At 35.9% G+C, this 20,744-nt stretch overlaps 1 protein-coding gene and 1 long non-coding RNA gene across 2 annotated transcripts in view; one reads left to right on the top strand and one right to left on the bottom strand.

The window, feature by feature from the left end:
* LOC130082271 (E3 ubiquitin-protein ligase TRIM21-like) overlaps positions 1 to 19,349 on the bottom strand; it is a 36,034-nt gene extending 16,685 nt beyond the window's left edge. The window contains exons 1-3 of the mRNA XM_056247072.1: positions 19,287 to 19,349; positions 6,151 to 6,723; positions 5,672 to 5,767 (exon numbers count right to left, since the gene is read on the bottom strand). Coding sequence (XP_056103047.1) covers positions 5,672 to 5,767; positions 6,151 to 6,705 — 651 coding nt within the window. The 5' untranslated portion in view covers positions 6,706 to 6,723; positions 19,287 to 19,349. The remainder of the gene's footprint in view (positions 1 to 5,671; positions 5,768 to 6,150; positions 6,724 to 19,286) is intronic.
* On the top strand, positions 13,506 to 14,847 carry LOC130082272 (uncharacterized). The gene is made up of 3 exons (XR_008806754.1): positions 13,506 to 13,592; positions 14,140 to 14,207; positions 14,620 to 14,847. It is a non-coding gene; the product is annotated as an uncharacterized LOC130082272 (long non-coding RNA).
* Positions 19,350 to 20,744: the final 1,395 nt, after the last annotated feature.

Here is a 20,744-nt window from a genome sequence, read left to right as displayed (position 1 = left end):
TGAAATAAATGCAATATTTGCCAAATACACAGATATTTCAGACACATTTTCATTCAATAGTTTACTACTTCATAGGCTACAGCAGCTGTTTGAACAAGAATAAAGTTCAAGCCTATATCAATGAAGTGGAGTCAACGTTTTTTAATCCGTTTTATTTTGATAAACATGACACAATATAACATCGCAACTACATGAAAAGACTGTTTACTGTTATAAAAAACTGATTTGTGAGCTTTAGTGGAACTAAAGGTGTGAGAATAAACACGAAACGCACGTGATCGTTGTCATGTGGTGAATCCGGCCAATCGTGGAACAGTTGTGTCGTCATCAGAGCTTGTGCAGCTGCTCTTGAGAAGCTGCGCTGGCTGAGTCCTCCGGCTACTCTCGAAACGCTCTCGCAGTACTTTGATGACATACGTCACAGTCACGCGGCGTCGGCGCTGTATCAAGTCAGACAAAATTTCTAACCGGCATGCACTGCTTCAAGTCAGCCACTGATCGGTCTGCGCAGAGCTGCATGAAGTCGAACACACCTCTTGTCTTGGGGCACGTTTAGGTTCAAAACGGTGCGCAACGTTTTGCTACGGTTTCTGAGTTGAACGTCATGTTTCCTGGAAACGGCGTGCACCGTTGTGCAACGGGGTTTGAGATACGTTTTCTCTTGTTTGGTGGGTGTGTCAGAACTGCAGTCCAATCAGCAGCAACATGTATATAAAGCACGCGGTATTAAAGTGAACTCGCACAATGGGTTCAAGGAAAGTAATTTACAAATGTGTTCGATGCAGCTCGGTATACGCAACAACTAAGGATTTTAGAAGACATGTTTGTCGTAAGTTTTATTGTAAAAATATAGGATATCAACATAATGATGTAGTTGTTTATATTTTTAGCTTCATTGCAAGTGTATGACATTTGGTATAGAAATGAACAATTAAGTGCTTTTCCTAAAAATGAGAAAGAAAACACAGGGTATTAAAACAGTATGAACTACAAATAAAGTCAGTATGTGAGGCTAAATAGATGTGTTTTAATCTGAATAAGGTAAGATGTGTGCTTCCATTTCAGTTTCCACAAATCCCTTCACTCGATTGGGATGTTCTCTTGTGTTCTGGGCGGCAAGTGCAGTAACTGTAACATCGGGCATATTTTGTAGTATTAAACACATATTTATAAATGTAATGCAACAAAGCTGACAACCATAAAATGCAAGTAGGCGTATACGTTAACGCCCCGTTTATTACGCGTTTACCGAGCCGATCAAAGCTGAAACAGTGTTAGTGCTGTGAAACTCATTTATGTAGGTGAATTTTACAGATACTGATGAATTTCATGTGTTCACCTTGATAATAAAACATTAAGCATGATGTGTGTGTGTAATTATTTCTTTAGACAAGGACAGAAGATCAGACCAGCTTAAAAAAAGTTGGAAACCATCACAGAAATTCTAATGGTTTCTATTAAAATACCAATAGGAACCATTGGCTTTTACCATTTAAACCACTACAGAATTATTTTTTTGTTGTGTGTTTGGGACATATTCCATTAGGATGTAATGCCCCCACCAATAGAACCCAACACATATCAGTAGAGACCCACAGAGACCACTATAATTCCCATTACAAACAATAAAATTCCCATGAAAACCATTAAATCCAATATAATTTCTGTAATGGTTTCCATGACTATAGAAACCATTACATTACTGCTTCTTTCCTGTGGGAAGCAGAACTCTATAACTTGTTAACTGGTGGGACTGATATTTTTGTATGTTGAAAAGGATGTGCTTGTGTAACTGGTTGTACTTGTATAATGTAGCAGAGGGTTTTTGAAGTTTCTGTCTTTCTCCATATCATTCACTACATATGTAAAAAATATTTGTATGCAGAAATGTCAAAGACCTAACCTTATTCGGGGAAATAAGTTTAAAGTGTTCCCAAACTTGGGAACGACTTCTCTTTCTCGCTGGCTCCATCACAACACTGAAATAAACTCAATCCACTCTCAACAATAACGCAATCCAAACACCGACTACTACAACCCACGGTGTTGCCATGGTTTGGCTTCACTTTTATAAGAAATACAGCCGCCAGGTTTCAAACCTGTCAACACTGGATTGGGCTGTCAAAGCAGTCAGGTGGTTCACTACAGGAGTGAACCAGTGTGTTTGCTTCAGACGTCATTTTCACGTGACTAGTGACGTAATGATACAAGCTCCGAAGCAGTGGTTCATTGCAAGGACCGTTCGAGTTTGAAGCAAGCTTCGGAGCGTTGGTGTCAGACGTAACATCACTACTTGCCTCCAGTGGATCCCTTACAGGAAACTTGACCTACCATTAACCCAGAAGTTGCTCTCCTAAATCTGCGTCCAGGAGAACTTACCATAGAGGATTATGTGGCAGAGTTTTGTGAACTCTCTCACCTATTGGACTTTAATGATATGGCCCTTAATAGTCCAGTCATTTTAAGCCAAAATGAGGGTCAACTAGTGATGTATGTCTCGAGACCGGTCTTGGTCTCGAGACCGGTCTCGAGACCACTTTTACGTGGTCTCGGTCTTGTCACGGCCTTGACGGTCTTTGGTCTCGGTCTTGTCTTGGTCTCGGACCTCTCGGTCTTGTCTAGGTCTCGCTGTCTCAGACCGACATAGTGGTCAGGGGATTGAGCAATACAATACTACAATATCCACGACGATATCCGCAACGTATTGAAGCGCTGCGAGTGAAGACAGTGCGGTGCGCGCGAGCCACGCGAGAAAACACTGTATCCGCGCCACTGATCGCAGCGGCAACGAGCACTTTGATCACTTGATTTAAAAAACACATATCATGTACAGTTTTTGATATATTAATATTTAGTAAAACACATATCAGTGACATGATGGGTTTTACCTTCATTGATTTTAGGTAACTGCACAACTGAACTGACAGATGACTTTGAGCGCACCGCCAACGGTGTGTGTGTGTGTGTGTGTGTGTGTAACCATAGCAACAAAAACGACCAACTTTCGGATCCTGCACTTAAGCCTATAATTTCGTTTTTAAAAATATAATTATGTATTTAAAAGTTGCAGAATGGATTCATTTGGAGACTTCGAAATCAGCAGAGATAGGCAGGCAAATGCAAAACAACATTTGACAAGTTATTGCTTATTAGCTTCAACACTAATGTTTTTTTCCCCTCCGGTCTTGACTTGGTCTCGGTCTTAGTCTCGACTTGGTCTTGGTCTCGACTTGGTCTGTCTTGGTCTTGGTCTTGGTCTTGGTCTTGTCTTGGTCTCGATACCATCTGGTCTTGGTAGTGTCTTGGTCTCGGTTTAGGCGGTCTCGACTACAAGTCTAGGGTCAACCTTGAACAAATTGCAACAGAAGCAAACTCAACTGATTTTGTATCCTCAATATGTCCTGAGTAAGGAAAAAAAAGCCCCGAAGAATCCCATTAGGGGAAAGTTTAGAAAAAGACCCAAATATATCCCATTCATACGCCTATTCATTCTTTTTCTCACGTGAAAAGGGTAAAAAATTTAACCTTTAGATATCATCATGAAAATCACTGAGTTGATTACTTACATCAAGACAAACAAAAAATGTATTACAAGTTTTTTGCAATTGTTTGTTAACATGGACAAATGGTGCATAATCTAATTACATATGTGCTAATTTGCATAAATACCCCAACAGATCTAAACATTGGGTATAGCAGGTGAAAATGTCTTGTATAATTTTGTTGACATATAACAGTAAACTATTTAATATTAAGGTCTGAATGGAACCCATTTAGGCTACCCATGAACATTAATGCAGAGATGAGAGATGGGGTTTGGGGCTGGGTCAGTGGGACTGTTTCTGGGGGATGAGTCTGAGGGAAGAACAGGAGAAATGGGTAAGGAGAATGCAGAAGACAAAAGGTAGGTGAAATAAAAAGTGCCTGGATCAAAAAATCTAATTACGTACACAATGCACTCAATGCCCAAACCCCATCTCTGCAATAATAATTAATAAAGGCTGGTTTCTAAAGTACTTCTTCCTGTATTAATGTTCATGGGTAGCCTAAATGGGTTCCATTCAGACCTTAACATTAAGTCTTTTACTGTTATATGTCAACAATATTCAAAAAAACATTTTCCCCTGCTATACCCAATGTTTAGATCTGTTTGGGTAATTATGCAAATTAGCTAATACGTAATTATATTATGCACCGTTTGTCCATGTTAACAAACAATTTAAAAAAACTTGTAATACATTTTTTGTTTGTCTTGATGTAAGTAATCAACTTAGTGATTTTCATGATGATATCTAAAGGTTAAAATGTTTACCCTTTTCACGTGAGAAAAAGAATGAATAGGCGTATGAATGGGATATATTTGGGTCTTTTTCTAAACGTTCCCCTAATGGGATTCTTCTGGGCTTTTTTTTCCTTACTCAGGACATATTGAGGATACAAAATCAGTTGAGTTTGCTTCTGTTGCAATTTGTTCAACCTTTTTTCATAAAATGACTGGACTATAAGGACATATTTAGGGTAGGTTTAAATGAACCTATCCGGTCTTGTTTGCCAGGTGGAAAGATTCACTTTTCCCTGGCCCAATACTATGCCCTTTGTTGAGCGGCTCAACATTTACTGTGGGTTTTGCGGATGAGGAGGCCCGCAACCCCACAGTACCTGCCAACCCTGAGTCTCTTCACGTCATGTTTGCCAAGCCTGAGTCTCTTCACTTCATGCCTGCCAAGTCTTAGGTTCTTTATACAACTTGCCTTCAGTGGATCCTTTACAGTGCCATGTCTTTGGAAACCCAAACAAACACAGAGCATGTGGACTCTACACAGAACAGCTATATTTCCATATCAAACTCCAATTGGCTTGTTTGTTTTGTCAACTGTTTATGCACAGTATACAATGCATGGTGTCAACCATTTAAAACGGCATGATTCATCTTTAAAAGATCGCAATCTTGATTCAAACACCTATGCTCCCTAAATGATGACAATTCACCTGTGACTATTAAACATTTGACAAGTACGATGACAATGCAACATTCAAATATACGCTGGCACTGCCACAGACCCAGAGAGAGCAGTTGTCATAGGTATGAAACAGCGTTGCAGTCTTTTCAACCACACAGTATCATTATTTCTGTTACAATAATTCAAATTATCACAGAGTGAGTCACTAAATCATTCATTCAAACCCATTTTTAAAAATAATTCAAATGAATTAAATATTTTAAATAGAATGCAGCAATTAACATTTTAGGAATATGTTATTTTGTTTACTTCTATTCAGAATTGTGGGAGAATCGTGATCTCTATTTAAAATAAATAAATATAAAAAACAATTGTGATTCTCAGTTTACCCAGAATCGTGCAATTTCTTGAATGCTGCTATTAAATGCTTTGGCGGGCTGTGTACAGCTCACTCTATGCTAATAGGGCAGAGTCCTTCAGCAGTCGTGGTTGGGGCCTAAGCATTTGTGACGTCACAAAATCTAGAATTGAGAATTTTTACTATTACAGGGGTGGTTGTGTACACACACTGCTGACATACATTTATGTTACAACACCATGTAAAAGGGGATTTTGCATATTAGGTCCCCTTTAATTTAGTGAGTGGTGTCAAGTTATACATTGTATTTTTTTAATAGAGATTTGTGTTTTTTGTAGAAAGATGTATGTACCTGGCATTTTTTGGCTGATTCCTTAAGCTCGTCGAGTTTGTTTTCCTTCTGATTGATCATCCTTTCCAGCTCTTCAATAGTTGTTTGCTGCTCAGCCTGTACACACACACACACACACACACACACACACACACACACACACACACACACACACACACACACACACACACACACACACACACACACACACACACACACACACACACACACACACACACACACAGCTTTCTGAGTACACTGAATTAATCTAAAGTCAATTAAAATTATATCAAAACCCGGTGTGATGGGCAACTATGTAAATCCAAATTTTGTGTTTAATAAGTTATAAATTCAATGATTCAACAGTATTTGTTTCTTTCTCAATTAATTAAAAAACTCGCCAGTTTAAGTTTTGTTTATTCTTTTTGGGAAACAATTCAAACACTATCTCAGGTGAAAAGATTAATCTGTGTTATTTCCCGAGAGCTTGATTTTCTCACCTGTCTCCTTTCTCTCTCTATCTCCACAGGTATCACATCTCCACCCAACTTCACACATAAGGTGCAGATGCAGCGCTCGTCCCGTCTGCAGAAGAGTTCCAGAGGCCTACCATGCGCATTGCATGCTCTCTGATCCAACTTCTCCATGGGATTCACCAGTTTATGGGATTTGAATCTCACCATAGACTGGTGCGGCTTCAGGTGTTGATCGCAGTATGAAAGAAGGCAGTTCAAGCAGGACTTCACAGCTCTGAACGTGAGGTGCTCGTCACAGACGTCACATGGGACCACGCCTCTTTCTCCACAGAAGAGGCTCATGTTGGGTAACTGCATCTGGTAAAATTCTCGCAGGAGGGCGTCGAGCGCTGCGTTCACAGATGGCTTGGTGGACACATGCTCCTGGCAAAGAGGGCAGTGTGGCTCGGACATGCTTATGTGCTGGTCCAGGCAACGCTTGCAGAAGTTGTGCCCACATGTGGTTGAGACCGGATCTGCTAACAGGTTTTTACAGATGGGGCAATGAAGGTGGCGAGAGACGTCTAAGGCTGTAGTCATTTTGATTGTCTGTCAAAACTAAGGGGAAAACAGAACAGCTACAATTAATACAACATTAATTATAATATTAATGGCCATGGATTAATTACACCTAAAAAAAATTTAATAAGTTATAAGAAACCTTAAAACCCTAAGTTATAAGGTTAAGGATACTCTTAGAAAAAAAAAAACCTAAGGCTCCTTAAGGGTCATAAAGGGGTTAAGTGAGTCTTTCCCCTTAATTGCTTAAGTGTTCCTTTAGGTTCTGTTATGCATTGCATAAAAGTCCTTGGTAACCATTTGTTTTTGGTTGTTCCCTGCCGGTCATCCACTTCAGGGTATCGGACATACTTCTCGTAATGCACCAGATGTCAGTCTAGAGAGGAATATCTGGCAGCATGGCGACTTCTGCCAAATGTGTCTCAATGGGTCCTGCAGATCATAGGCTATGTTCACACTTCAATTTATGTATCTGATTGGAATCTACGGTGGCCGAGATGTGCAAAACAAAACAATTCCGAAAACAAAACAACAAATTTATAAAGGCAATCAGAAAACACAATGACAAATCTGAAAACAAAATAACAAATCAGAAAACACAACGACAAATCTGAAAACAAATTAGCAAGTCAGAAAACACAACGACAAGCCAGACAGAACGGAAAAGGTAGGTATATATGGCGAATGGAATACTGACCGCTGATTGGACGAGACATCTGTCAATCAAGACTTGCAGAAAGTACAGGAGCAGACTGTGGCAGGAGAGTCGATTTGCACTGGCATGTGTAAATATTAGAGCTGTATCGTCTACAATAATAATTGTTTGTTTTTAATGATGTGCGAGGCTGCGAGCTGGTGTTTGTCACTCACTTTGCTAAACAAAAACACTGTTAGATTGCAGTAATGCCCCACAAAATCCAGATATAGAGGCAATGCCCCTGCATGAGCTTTTGTGTTATATAATATGTTAAGCACACAAGCAAGAGTGTTGTTTTTTCCACATGTGATATTAATTTTATACAGATCAATAAACAAGACGTTAATATTGTGAATTACAATTTGTCAATGATGTAAGTTTGTTTTCTCTATTTCACCAACGAAAATAGTTCCAAACTAACGCCCCCGTTTACACGAAGGGAAGACGCAGATATTTCCCTGCGGTTTGGCCTCTCATTTACACGAAAACCGAAGGCGAAGCACTGCTACTTGGGCGGAGTGATAACCACAGCACCTGAGACGCGCCGTGGTGAGGAGCAGAGAGCGCGTCTCAGGTGCTGCGGTTATCACTCCGCCCAAGTAGCAGTGCTTCGCCTTCAGAGAATATAGTTCCCAGTTTTTATACGGTTAAAATATGTCTGTGTCTCATGTGACTTAGTTTTTTGTACAGTCTGTGACTATACAAATCACAACATGTAAATAGGAAAATGTTTGCGTTATTTTGTCACTTATTTGGATTAGTATGCTAGCTGCAACCATTTACATCCAGTCTTTGTGCTAAGCTAGGCTAGCGGTGGGTGCGTCAAACAGACTTATAGCACGCACGGAGATGAAAAAGGTATGTATGGACTTATCTAACTCTGGGGGATAAGGTGAATAGGCTAAAGTCCCAAAAAGTCGGAGTGTTCCTTTAAGACGCTAAAGGGAAACCAAACTGTATAGACTTCCTCTCTGTGGTACTATGTGTCAAGCAGGAAAAGCTGTTTGGTGTCTTTCAAGGCTGTGTAATAGCAGATGAAAAACCAAGTTGATTAATGAGCAGAATAGAACTGAATTGGGAAGTCTTCTGATGGGAATGGTGTTGATTGGTGCCTCAGAGAATTAAGCATATATATTTGAGAATACAGATGATGCATGATTGCCGTTTACTTTATTGAAAGCATTGGTGGCTTAATGGGTGTCTGAAGAGATGACTTTAATGTTGAATTGGGTCTTGTATATGGAAGTGGCAAAGTGATTGATTTAATTTGTGAGCTTTTTGTTTTGTTTGTTTTGGACCTACAACTGACGGTGGGGTTCCCATTTTCTTATGGTTTACTCTGTTAAGTTTTGGGGACTAGATGGTAGGGGTTTGATTTTCTTTACAATTGTGGAGGTTGGAGTGAATTTGTGTTTGGTGAACTTGTGAGTGTGCACATAGTTTCAGAGCAATTTCTATTGGATAGGATTGGGAACACTGTTGTCTATAACGGTTACAATTTTGTTTGTTTTCTCTCTTTGCCAGTTCTGATTACCCCATGTGCTCCTTGTGAATATTGTGCAATAAACTTAGATTATCATATTGTAGTTCTATTAAGTACCTGTTATAGACTTTATTTACATTTTTTTTAAAAATTCTTCATTTTTATTTAAAATGAAATGCCTCTTCCAACTGATAAGAGATGGGTATATGGATAAGAAATGGATCCGGAAAAGGGAGACTAGAACTCATTCGTTCGCGTCAAAAGCTAAATCTGCTGTTTTTACTCTACACGCCACTCCACCACTTTACCAGATTGGGTTCTTTTAAAATTTTGTCTGACCAAACCAGATGGTAGGAAGTTTTTAATATGAATTTTTTTTCTCCATAATAATCACACTAAATTAGCCAGTTAAAGCTCCAGTCCATAACTTTTTTGAAAAAATTATCCAAAATTAATTTTTGAGCTAGTACATAACCAGCCAGTGTTCAAAACAATCTGCTTGCCTTAGCTCGATTCAAAGCGGTAAGCTTGTGATAATGTTTTTAATTCCAGTGGTACTGGTGGATTTCCACGGGAAATTCGAGCATGTCTTTGCGTCATTACGTCACATCTACCAGCGGGCACCATGATATCAATTTGACGTCAAAAGTTGGTCAAGACTTGATCAAGATATTTTATATCATTTTAAGGTCAGTTTGAAAAGAAAATGTCTTCCAGTGGTAATTAGATGAAAAGAGAAAGTTAATACCCACACTGAAATTGGTTTATGTATATGCAGGTCAATATGTTTGACATTCATTTTACATCAAATCAATGTCAAGGATTGGTTTTGACGTCAATTTTATTTGCATATTTGACCTGTTCCTTGACGTTGATTTTGACATCAATTTGATGTCTTTTCAACATCAATTGCCCACTGTACACATAAAGAAGGAGTCTCGGCTAGTAAGCTATATTGCGTGTGAGGATGTTGGAGGTGGAGATTTATAGTCTTTTCTCACAGCACTTGATATAATTAAACTTATTAATTTGATGGCGGATCCAGAAAGGTTAAAACGACAATCAGCAGTGACAATTGGAGATTCACCCGTTGTAAAATGCTAAAGACTTGGGACTGAGAGTTTGGAAAAAGAGACTGCAACAGGGCCCATGCGAAAACAGGGATACATATCTGTAGTCACGCAATGCTGATGTTGTTAACATTAACAATTTGAGAACAAAGTATAATTTGCATGGTTTGACGTGATATGATAAACGATCGTTATATAGATTTAATCAGCACGATTTAGGCTACTGCAATGCTTTTTTTTCAGTTAGTTGGTCAGAAGAGCAAAAGTGGATGTTACGGATTTCCAGAAATGCGATTTCCAGAAATGCGATCTGAATAGGATTTCAAACCACATGAAGCTTGAAATGGATTTGTAAAAATCGCGTTTCATGTGATTTTTTTTTTTTTTTTTTTTTTGCTGTTCACATTAGCTAAAGCTGATTGGATTTCAATCGGATATGCAAAAAAATCGGATTTGGACTGACAGTCTGAACGTAGCCATAGAGAGAGAATATAGAATTCAGTTTGGTTCTCGTCCACCTTGTTTCAACGGGGTACTTCTGTCCACAGTGGTCAGTTAAGAGCAGACTCAGGTGCTGAAGCAGGAAGTTCAGTCTCTTTTGGTGGAAGAGGCCAAAGAACGTGTTCCTCTTCCCGAGTGTTACATTGTCAGTCTGTTTTGATTTCCAGACTGATCTCATGAAATGGCGTATGTATGACACGCCAATTCGTATTTCCATTTTTGGCGTGCTATCAACACGCATAATCGCTTTTCAGCGTGTTTATCAACGCCTTTGACTTAACGTTATATTACTGTATTATGTATATATAAATATATGACCTACCCCAACCCCGTCCCTAAACCTACCCGTCACTGGGGTTAATACCATTTATGAGTCTTCTCCTACCATCCTAGGAAAAGAAATATCGCTCCACAGATGTAGATATAGATTTTGCTTCGTTTCGCTCGGACATTTAACGGCGTACACATACACGCGGAATCACTCGGACATTTAATGGCGTAGACATACACGCAAAAGATTTCGGCGTGGACATACACGCGGATAGCTCAAAATGCGTATAGATAACACGCCACTTGAATTGAAAGTGGCGTGTATGTTTACGCAAAGTCATGATGTCATGTTGCGATTTCTGTCTTTGTCTGTGTTCTGTCTATTAGTTCAGTTCAGTCTTCCTCCACCCCTGCCTGTTTGTTTCCATAGTTACTTATTGATTACTTATAAATATAGCCTATACATGAATATCAGATGATGTCACCAACGTCTCCTCACTGACGTCACTCACTTCTAAAACTTGTCTGCAGCCATCTTGAGTACCTGATTCGCCAAGATCGATACGGCAGTCGCAACATAAATCTGTAACGTTCGTTATTTTGAATAGAAATCATCGCTCAAAGCATTCATTCACGTCTTCTCCGGTTCATTTGTGTTCAAATACATGCAATATATAGCATCCGCCAGGGCTATTAGTCCAATGGTGCGCATTTTTGGAGAAATAATGATTAATTATCACGTTTGTAAAATATTTCGTCATACAGAATGACATTTCTATTTATTTTCCACTGAATTATGCGATCTGAAGAGCTCAAACAGCGAATGCAGCGAGATCTGTGTCTCGTTTTCCTGATTTGCATCAAATTATGATCTCAGCGCGCGCTCATTCGCTGTACAGCTGTCAATCATCTTAACGTTACGTGGTTCAACGTGACCATTATCCTGCCTCCTCATTCTGACATCCGTGATAACAAAGCTAATAAATGCACGATTTGAAGTAAATTTGATTTGTGTGTGATTTTCCTGCGATTGGGGTATTCATATGAAAAAAGAATGTTTACAGTATGCATGCTAGGTAAGGATAGCCCATAGCTTCGTATACAATGCTAAATATACCATATTTAAAAAAAATAGTTTGACTTGAAACCAATTTAAGCCGCGACCGGAATATGATACAAATACACGATGGTGTTTTAAAGTGAGTTTTAAGTAAAAGTGTAATATTAATCAATTAAATTGTGTCATGTAGCTTTATGCTACCTGTTGTGCTAATGCACCTGCTGCAGGAGCTATTCTATTCCATACAATAATTAAGAAAAAAAGAAGTCAAATAATGTTTATTAGTCAAGAATAGTTATTTTGTTGTTTGTTTTCTAACAAGACTTAAGATAATAGGCTTGTCAGTACCATAGACAGTATTCGGTAGGTACTCAAGATGGCGGCAGCCAACTGGAAAAAGAGTGGTTGACGTAAGAGGTCACGTGACTGATATTCATGTATAAAGCCCAAATGTGGCCCTTATGGAACCCTAAAACAAACGGGGCCAAAAACTTTAACCAAGCTGGAGCCCACATTCAGCCCATTAAAGTGCCCACTCTGACCCCATATCCAGATGAGGCCCATACCCAGATAAATCCCATGTGGTCATGTTGGCTGGGACATTACTAGGTGGTTGCTAGGGTGTTGTTAAGCAGTGTATAGAGTGTTCTGTGTAGCTTACCCTTGTGAAAAAGAAGTGTGCTTAATTGTATTGAAAGCGTACTTTTTGTGTGCTTAAACTAATAAAAGTATACTTTTTGAAAAGTGTACTTGCAGATAATATAATATAATTAAAATTAAAGACCACTTAAGTGTACTTAAAGGGAATACACTTTAATGACAATATTTATTAACTCACTTAAGTGCACTTTTTACAAATGCACTTTGTAATAATATCTAATTAAGTTTAACTTAAAGTAAGTACACTTTCATCACAATATTTATAAACACACTTAAGTGCACTTTTAAAAATGCACTTTGTAATAATATGTAATTAATTTTAACTTAAAGTAAGTACACTTTCATGACAATATTTCTAAACACACTTAAGTGTACTTTTTAAAAATGCACTTTGTAATAATGTCAAATTAAGTTTTACTTAAAGAAAGTACACTTTCATGATCATATTTGTAAACACACTTAAGTGCACTTTTTACAAATGCACTTTGTAATAATATCTAATTAAGCTTAACTTAAAGTACACTTTCATCACAATATTTCTAAACACACTTAAGTGCATGTTTTAAAACAATCACTTTTTAATTGTGTCTACTTAAGTTTTACTTAAACATACATTTTAAATAATTATGATTTTATAGTGTTTTAAATTTATTAAAGTTACAAGTTATTAAATGAAATTTATTTTGATGTATTGACTAATATACTAAATAAAATAATAATTTTAATGGAAAACATGGAAAGTAATTCACTTTAATTTCAACTCAAGTGTGTTGTCCAAAAATAATTTGTTCATGTATTTTAAATGTGTTTAGTCTAAATATACTGTGTGCATTAATATTGAACAAAAATATTGACTTTTAGTTAGGTGAAATAGTAAAGTTTTGTGAACTTACAGTCTAACAACACAATGAGTTAGAACAAATTCAACTTAAACAGAAAAGCTGAAATAAAAATATACTCGATACGAACATGGTGTTTAATGCGCATGCGCCAGAAATACTACGTCATGATGACGCACTACTTCACTAGAGTTTGAAAAATGCGCTGTTATGTTTCTGTAATGGCGGTGCATGAGGAAACTGAAGCTTCCCAAACAAGAAGAGAACAAAAGGAGCGCCACGTTTGGCTGTTTGTAGATGAGATGTTATACTGCAAATAATCAGTCAAGTAAGTATATCTTGATGCTTTCTTTATTGAATTTTTTTTCACCGCAGTTGATATTGCGATTAAGAGTGCTTTTTAATCGCAGATAGTAACGTTATACGCAATAGATTCGGGAGGTAAATTAATCATGTTTCCAATAATGTATCTATGATTGCATTCAAATAATGTCTTACATCGTAATGTGCTCGGGTGTGTGGGCGTGTTCGAGGAATTTGTCTACTGAAATGTGTTTTTTTTAAATATATTTATTCATTTATTTATTTTTACTAAACCGACTTTTTAAATAATTTTAAACAAACTAAATGAGTATGACTTAAAGTTAAATTTGCATGCTGAATGCTGATCCAATATTGTAACTCTCGAAGACATTTATATTAATCAATCTTAACCACCATACATATTTAATATATCACCCACCTCTAGAAATAATGCTTGTAACGTTAATGTATTTAATTTCGTTTTGCATTTGAAGAGTGAGTTGTTCAGTTACTATTTGTTTTGGAATATGTCATATTTTTGTGCTTATCTGGATTAAACATTCATTTTGCAGGATCAGTTCACATTTGTTATTGGAGATACAGGGCAAGCGGTGTGGAATCACAGACCTGTATTGATGAGGTGATGTTACAAGATTTATTATGAATTTTTGCCCAGCCAGCACACCAAGCTAAAACACTGCTATCAAGTCCCTAACTATCCCTATAGCTTTTAATGCTTTGAATCTTTTCCATTTGCAAGTAATACATTCCCACCTGTGCATTTACATATGCCCCTATAATCATCATATATTTTACAGGTAACAAACCAAATGAAGAAGGCTGCCGCATTACTGTGTCAACCGTGGTAAATACAGGAACATCCTTCATGAAGATACTAAGATGCAAGCTTAAAATTCAAGATAACCTTTCTCAATTTGCATGGGTCTTGGGTTTGCATGGGTCATTAACCTATATTTGTGTAATTGATAAAGTTATGTTTAATTCCTTTTAAAGTAGCAAAATAAATGTTCTCTATTTTTAATGACTTTAAGCCCAGTGTCAGTGAAGATGGCGTGGTCAGTGCAATCCTGGTGTTTGTGGGAAATAGAGGAACCTTGCCCAGCTTTCTACTACGGTGTGACCCTGATGAGGTAATTCATCACATCACACATTCATCAACAGTTAGCAGTCAAAAGTTTACGTACACCTTGCAGAATAAACTGCTTCATCAGGGTAGTACTAAATAAAAAGACAACATATACATTTTTGTGTTCCCTCTTATTGCTAAAATAAAGACTAAAATACTGCAAGGTGTATATAAACTTTAACGGGAAAATATCTATCACTTTCATTCATTTGAGCCAAATATAATAATGGACTGGATATGTTTTATAAACAAATGTTTTCCTTCACTTTTTTTTCCCTCAAGGTATTTTTTCTGACTTTCCTGCCTCTTTGGAACAAATCCATTCACATTTACTTTGGAGAGCACCGGGACATTGACATAAACAGCACTTTCCAACTACTTCAAAACATTTGGTGACAAATGATTTTGGTTTTCTTGTTTTTGTGCCTTTAGATTTCTTCAGTTTTAGTTTTTTTGTTTTTAGACAAACTTGAAAAGGTTTAAGAGCTAAAATTAACAAGGTTCGGTAACACTTTAATTAGGTCTCATTTGTTAATATTAGTTTATGTATTAGCCAACATGATCTAAAAATGTGCATATTTTTACAGTATGTATGAATCTTTGTTAATATTAGTTAATTAAAATATAGTTTGTTAAAGTTAGTTAATACAATTTATAGTCATTGTTCATGTGAGTTCACAGTGCATTATAATTTTAATACACAACTTTTGAATATAATAATGCATTATTAAATGTTTAAATTAACATTAACTAAGACTAATAAATGCTTAAAGTATTATTCATTTTTAGTTCATGTTAACTGAAGGAGTTAACTAATAATACCTTGTTGTAAAGCATTACCCGTTTGAATCTTAGTGTTCACATTTTGCAGAACGTCACATCACATGATTTTGTTTGTATTAATTCATGGGTTGTGTGTTTGATGTACTGTGTGTTTGCTTCTAAAATGATGTTTGTACTGGTAATCCCTAGGTTATGGGGACCAAATTACCCCAAAAGTATAGTAATACCAGTAAATTACATGGAAAGAATCTTATAAATCATACAGAATGATGTTTTCTGAAAATGTAAAAACACAAAAATGTTTTCTGTGATGATAGGTTTAGGTACCTTTGTATGAGGGAGAACATGATTGTGCATATAAGCATCATTGCCCTCCAGACTCTTTCTAAATTAGAGTTAAAGGGATAGTTCACTTTAAAATGATAATTCTGTCATCATATACTCACCCTCAACTTACACTTAAGTGATCTTATGAATCACTGACAACTCTTAAATAACTGGTTTGTAAATAATGCTATACTTAATTTAGAAATTATTAATTGATCATTAACAAAGTATGAAAATATAATTATTAAACACATTATAGATATGCTTATAAATCAAGAAAAAGCATTTATAGCTGTATTTATAAACTTCTTATTAATGTCTATTAATGCTTTATAAATGATGAATTAACTGTTAACTCATGCTTAACTAATGATTAATAGTGTGCAGTTATTATAAAGTGTTACCTTTCTTTCTTCTGCTGAACACAACGAAGATATTTTGAAGAATGTCAGTAACCAAACAGTTAACTGGTCCCATTGACTTCAATAGTAGGAAACAAAATACCATGGAAGTCAATGGGACCAGTTAACTATTTGGTTACTGACATTTTTCAAAATATCTTCGTTGTGTTCAGCAGAAGAAAAATTCATACAGGTTTGAAACAACTTGAGGGTGAGTATATAATGACAGAATGTGTCATATGTGTCAAAGTGAACTATCCCTTTAAAGTGTTGTAACTGTTTATGTATAGTGTTTCTTGGGTTTTTTCTTGTGCACCAACAGAAAGGTTTTTATGTATTTATTTTAGAGATTGTTTTGTCAGTAAATGTAGAGGGTTTTAAATTGAATTTGTGTTGATTGTAGCTAGGTTAAGACTTTTTTTTGTCCAAATTTGAAAATATTTGCAACAATTTTTTTTTTTTTATTACAAATGTATTTAATTATATAAAAGTGTACATGTATATTACATTAAAGAATATTTTAGTTCACATTAATTGCTTGTCAGTATATTTGGAAGTACACTTTTACCATATTTCAAAGTTCATATACAAATGTATTAAAATCTTAATTTGTTCCAAAAAATCACTCTTAATATCAACTAATAGCATTTAATTTGAGCTTAATCTGTGATACATTTGAAATCAATTACATATAATATGCAATAAGTTTGTCGAAAACATTACACTTAATTCACATTTAAGTGTATTGTTAACTAACATTAAAGTACATTTTAGTTTACATTAATTGCTTGTCAGTGCATTGTGTAGTGCACTTTAAATACATTTTAAATAGACTAGAAGCAATTATGAAAGTAAATATAAAGTTGTATTAAAGTCCCACTTAAGTGGTACCAAAAAATCACTCTTAATGACAACTTATTGCATTTTATTTGAACTTAATATGTGATATATTTGAAATCAATTACACTTAATGTGCATTCAATGCGGCGAAAACATTGCATTTAATTCACACTTAAGTGTATTGTTAACTGACATTATAGTATATTTTAAATCACATTAATTGCGTGTCATTATATTGTGTAGTGCACTTTAAATATATTTTAAATGCACTCGAAGCAATTATGAAAGTAAATATAAAGTTGTATTAAAGTACCAATTAAGTTGTACCAAAAAATCACTCTTAATGACAACTTATTGCATTTTATTTGAACTTAATATATGATATATTTTAAATTAATTATACTTAATGTGCATTCAGTGTGGCCAAAAAATTGCATTTAATTCACAATTAAGTGTATACCTTTAAAGTATATTATTTGTGTAATAAGTACACTTTATAAAAGTACACTAAAGTGCACTTTTTTTTCACAAGGGTAGCATTCCTAAGTGGTTGTAAGCCAGATTGAAAAGAGTCCATTCTCAAGTCTCCATGATGCTGGTCTCTACACATGATGTGTGTGCATTGTGACAAAAGATACAATGCAGAGGTCTCATTTCTTGTAGAACTTCTTGTTCTGTATACGGTACGGCAATGCAACATGTGACTGAGGCTGATAAAACAGCGAGACACATATGCATCTCAAATACATTTATAGCACAAAAATACAACCAAAACAACTTAACCCTTAAAGGAAAACTCCGGTCAATTTTAACATTGAGCTCATTTTTTTGTACATTTGGAGTGCTGTCAGTACAGACAAAAACGACAAAAATCGGTGTTGCCTACACCGTGTTATCCTCTTTTTAAAATTCGCACCCTGTTGACTTCAATGGGGCAAGTTCTAAACCTGCTTTTAGCCTCTTAACATCCTTGATTTGTCATTACGAGTGCACAGCCATGTGAGTGGTGTTATTAAGAGTGACCACGGTCAATCTGACTGCAGTAGATCTGAAAGATATTAATAAAAAATGATGTTAATTCAGCCAGCTCACATACCTGTATTTACTTCCTGTTTTCGTTCGAAGTCCACAGTAGTCAATTGTCGAGTTCGCGCGCGCGATCATTAGTTATATTAGTTACCAATGATCGCGCGCGCGAACTCGGGCACGTGATCGTGATCGGCTTGGAATGCATTTGCAATTTGCACATTGAATTTTGCTACATTCATTGCGGGACACTTACAGAAAACGCAATCGCAAGTGCCTTAAATGTGAGTGTAAATGCAATTAAGAAAAATAACATTTAAATTATAATTTTGCTACAGGTTTTGCTTGAACATGTTCGACATATCTGAGCATTTCTGTAATAGCCTACATTTTCATTTTGCAACTTATAAAGCGTTAAAATCAGTATTCAATTTACATATTAAAACTAGTGTATGAAACGGCAAATGTAAATTATATAATTGATTTTTCATTTTCTTGTTGCACAAATGTAATGGCAATTGTAAATTTAAATACAGAAATGCATTGCCATTTTACATATTGCATTGTCGTTTTGCATATTACATTTCAAATTGATAATTGCTGCCCAAATGCTTCCATACAAAACAACAAACTAACATCACTGTCTTCCCCCCTTGTAACTACTTCGTAAGTGGCCTACCACAAATAACAATGATACACATCTGTTATATCACTTTAACTTCCTATTTCATTTCAGTTCCCCTTTAAACCCTGGTGCCATTGATGCTACATTTTGGCAATCCAATGGTTTTAAATAAAAAATAATTGAAATTGATTCAACAAAAAATGCAATATCAAACTGCACATTTAATATCTTATCTTCTAGCTTAATGGTAAAACCATAAGTCTGATGGCTAAGGAAAGTAATATAATAGCTTTCCTCAACAAGCTGCATGATTTGAGGAATCATTCCCAAGCTGCCAAATTTTAAAACATTGCAATATTTATTGTTTTGAAAAACAACAATACAAAAGTAATTAGCAAACGTGATGGCTTAGAAAAGCAACAAGCAGCGTGATTTCAGAAATTATTCACATATCAAAGTTTAATACTTTTTAATTGTTTTGAAAAACAATAGAATGATGAGCAATAGTAGTGATCCTTTCATTTGCAAACACCCTAATGATCATGAGAAATAAGCAGGAATTACATTTACCTTAATCAGAAGTATGAATTCTTGATTCTTCTCTTCAGTGACTCTGTTCTGTCTCTCTCTCTCCTCCTATTTATGTACAGTAGAGTTTCGTTTCCTCACAATCTCTCTCTCTGTTGTCACTTTCATTCCCAGATAAAGAAGCTGCACCCTCTGTTCACACTCCACATTTACCACACCCTCTGTTACTTACCACTCCACATTACACACATTTTCATCATTACTTTGCATGTGCTTTTGAAGTGCCTGCATTCAATAAATCAAAAGCAACCGCACTAGTTATTACAAACATCAATCAATGACATTATCCATCTTCACATTCTTTGTCCATACATGTATTGCATTAGCTGTTGACTAAATTATAAGGCTACTAAGGTAACTGAGCACATGTTCCCACAGACTCTTGGGAGAGTCTAGGGAGTCAGATAAAATGTTTCCAATGAAAAATTATTTACCTGCATTAGGTAATCATATTACAGGATGTCGAGGAAGGCCAGGGTGGATGAAGATGAACAGGAAGTGTATATATGGTTAAAGGAATTAGGAGGCTTTATAATAACATGTTCATTTGTTTATTCAATCAATTCCGAAAGTCTTAGTTTATTGAGAAATGAATATGCATAACAAGAAGAGTTTAAACTGTATCTGACCAATTAACTTTGAAGGACCTGTTTATCTCCTACTTTATATGTGGGCTCATATGAAAAAGAATCTGAAGTAACACGGATGGAATAGAGCAAAGTTTGTGAGAAAATTTTAACCAATGAATTCATTTTTCTTACGTAAGTGTATGCCCAAAGTGTACCCCTATACAATTATTATACACACAACAATTATTGTGCTTTTTTCTTATATTGAAAGAAACCTTAAATCTGAAGCCCTCATTCACTTTTATTAAATGGAAAAGAGTGTCCATGATATTATTCAACATTTCTCATTTTGTGTTGCAGAGAGGAACAAAGTCATACTGCTTTGGAACAAATTATTACGACTGTGAGTTAAACTGAACGTGTTGCTTAACCTTTTTCCCAATCCATGATGTTAAAAAGCAGAAAGTGAAAGTGAAAGCAAGTGAGCATGTTGCCATGAACAAGAAAGCTTACGGTGAAATGAAACTAATATGCAGAATGTGAAAATGAGTGAGAAATTAAAAAAGTGAACTGACATTAACAGTAAAACTAAAAAGGAAATGTAATCTAAATAAATTTGAAATGTCCATGAAGGAAGGTTATGATGAGTCTCAATCTGAGAATGTATCCTGTAAATAGAAAAACTACTCCAATTACGAGCCCTGGTCTTAGATGTAAAAGGTATTTTAGAAATGAATCCAAAGGCTCTAAAATAGCCGAAGATAATTCGCTTTGGTTGGCACTGAGCCAGAGACGGACGCTCTCAGTGCTTGTCATATATCACAACAATTCAGTGTTTTCAACACTGTTAGAAATTTCTTGTAATTTTACA

This window comes from Rhinichthys klamathensis, unplaced genomic scaffold, assembly GCF_029890125.1.
Source record: "Rhinichthys klamathensis goyatoka isolate OS25496 unplaced genomic scaffold, OSU_Roscu_1.1 h1tg000042l_1, whole genome shotgun sequence".
Taxonomy (NCBI): domain Eukaryota; kingdom Metazoa; phylum Chordata; class Actinopteri; order Cypriniformes; family Leuciscidae; genus Rhinichthys; species Rhinichthys klamathensis.
Note: the sequence above shows the minus strand (reverse complement) of the source record. Positions and strands in the feature narration are given on the sequence as shown.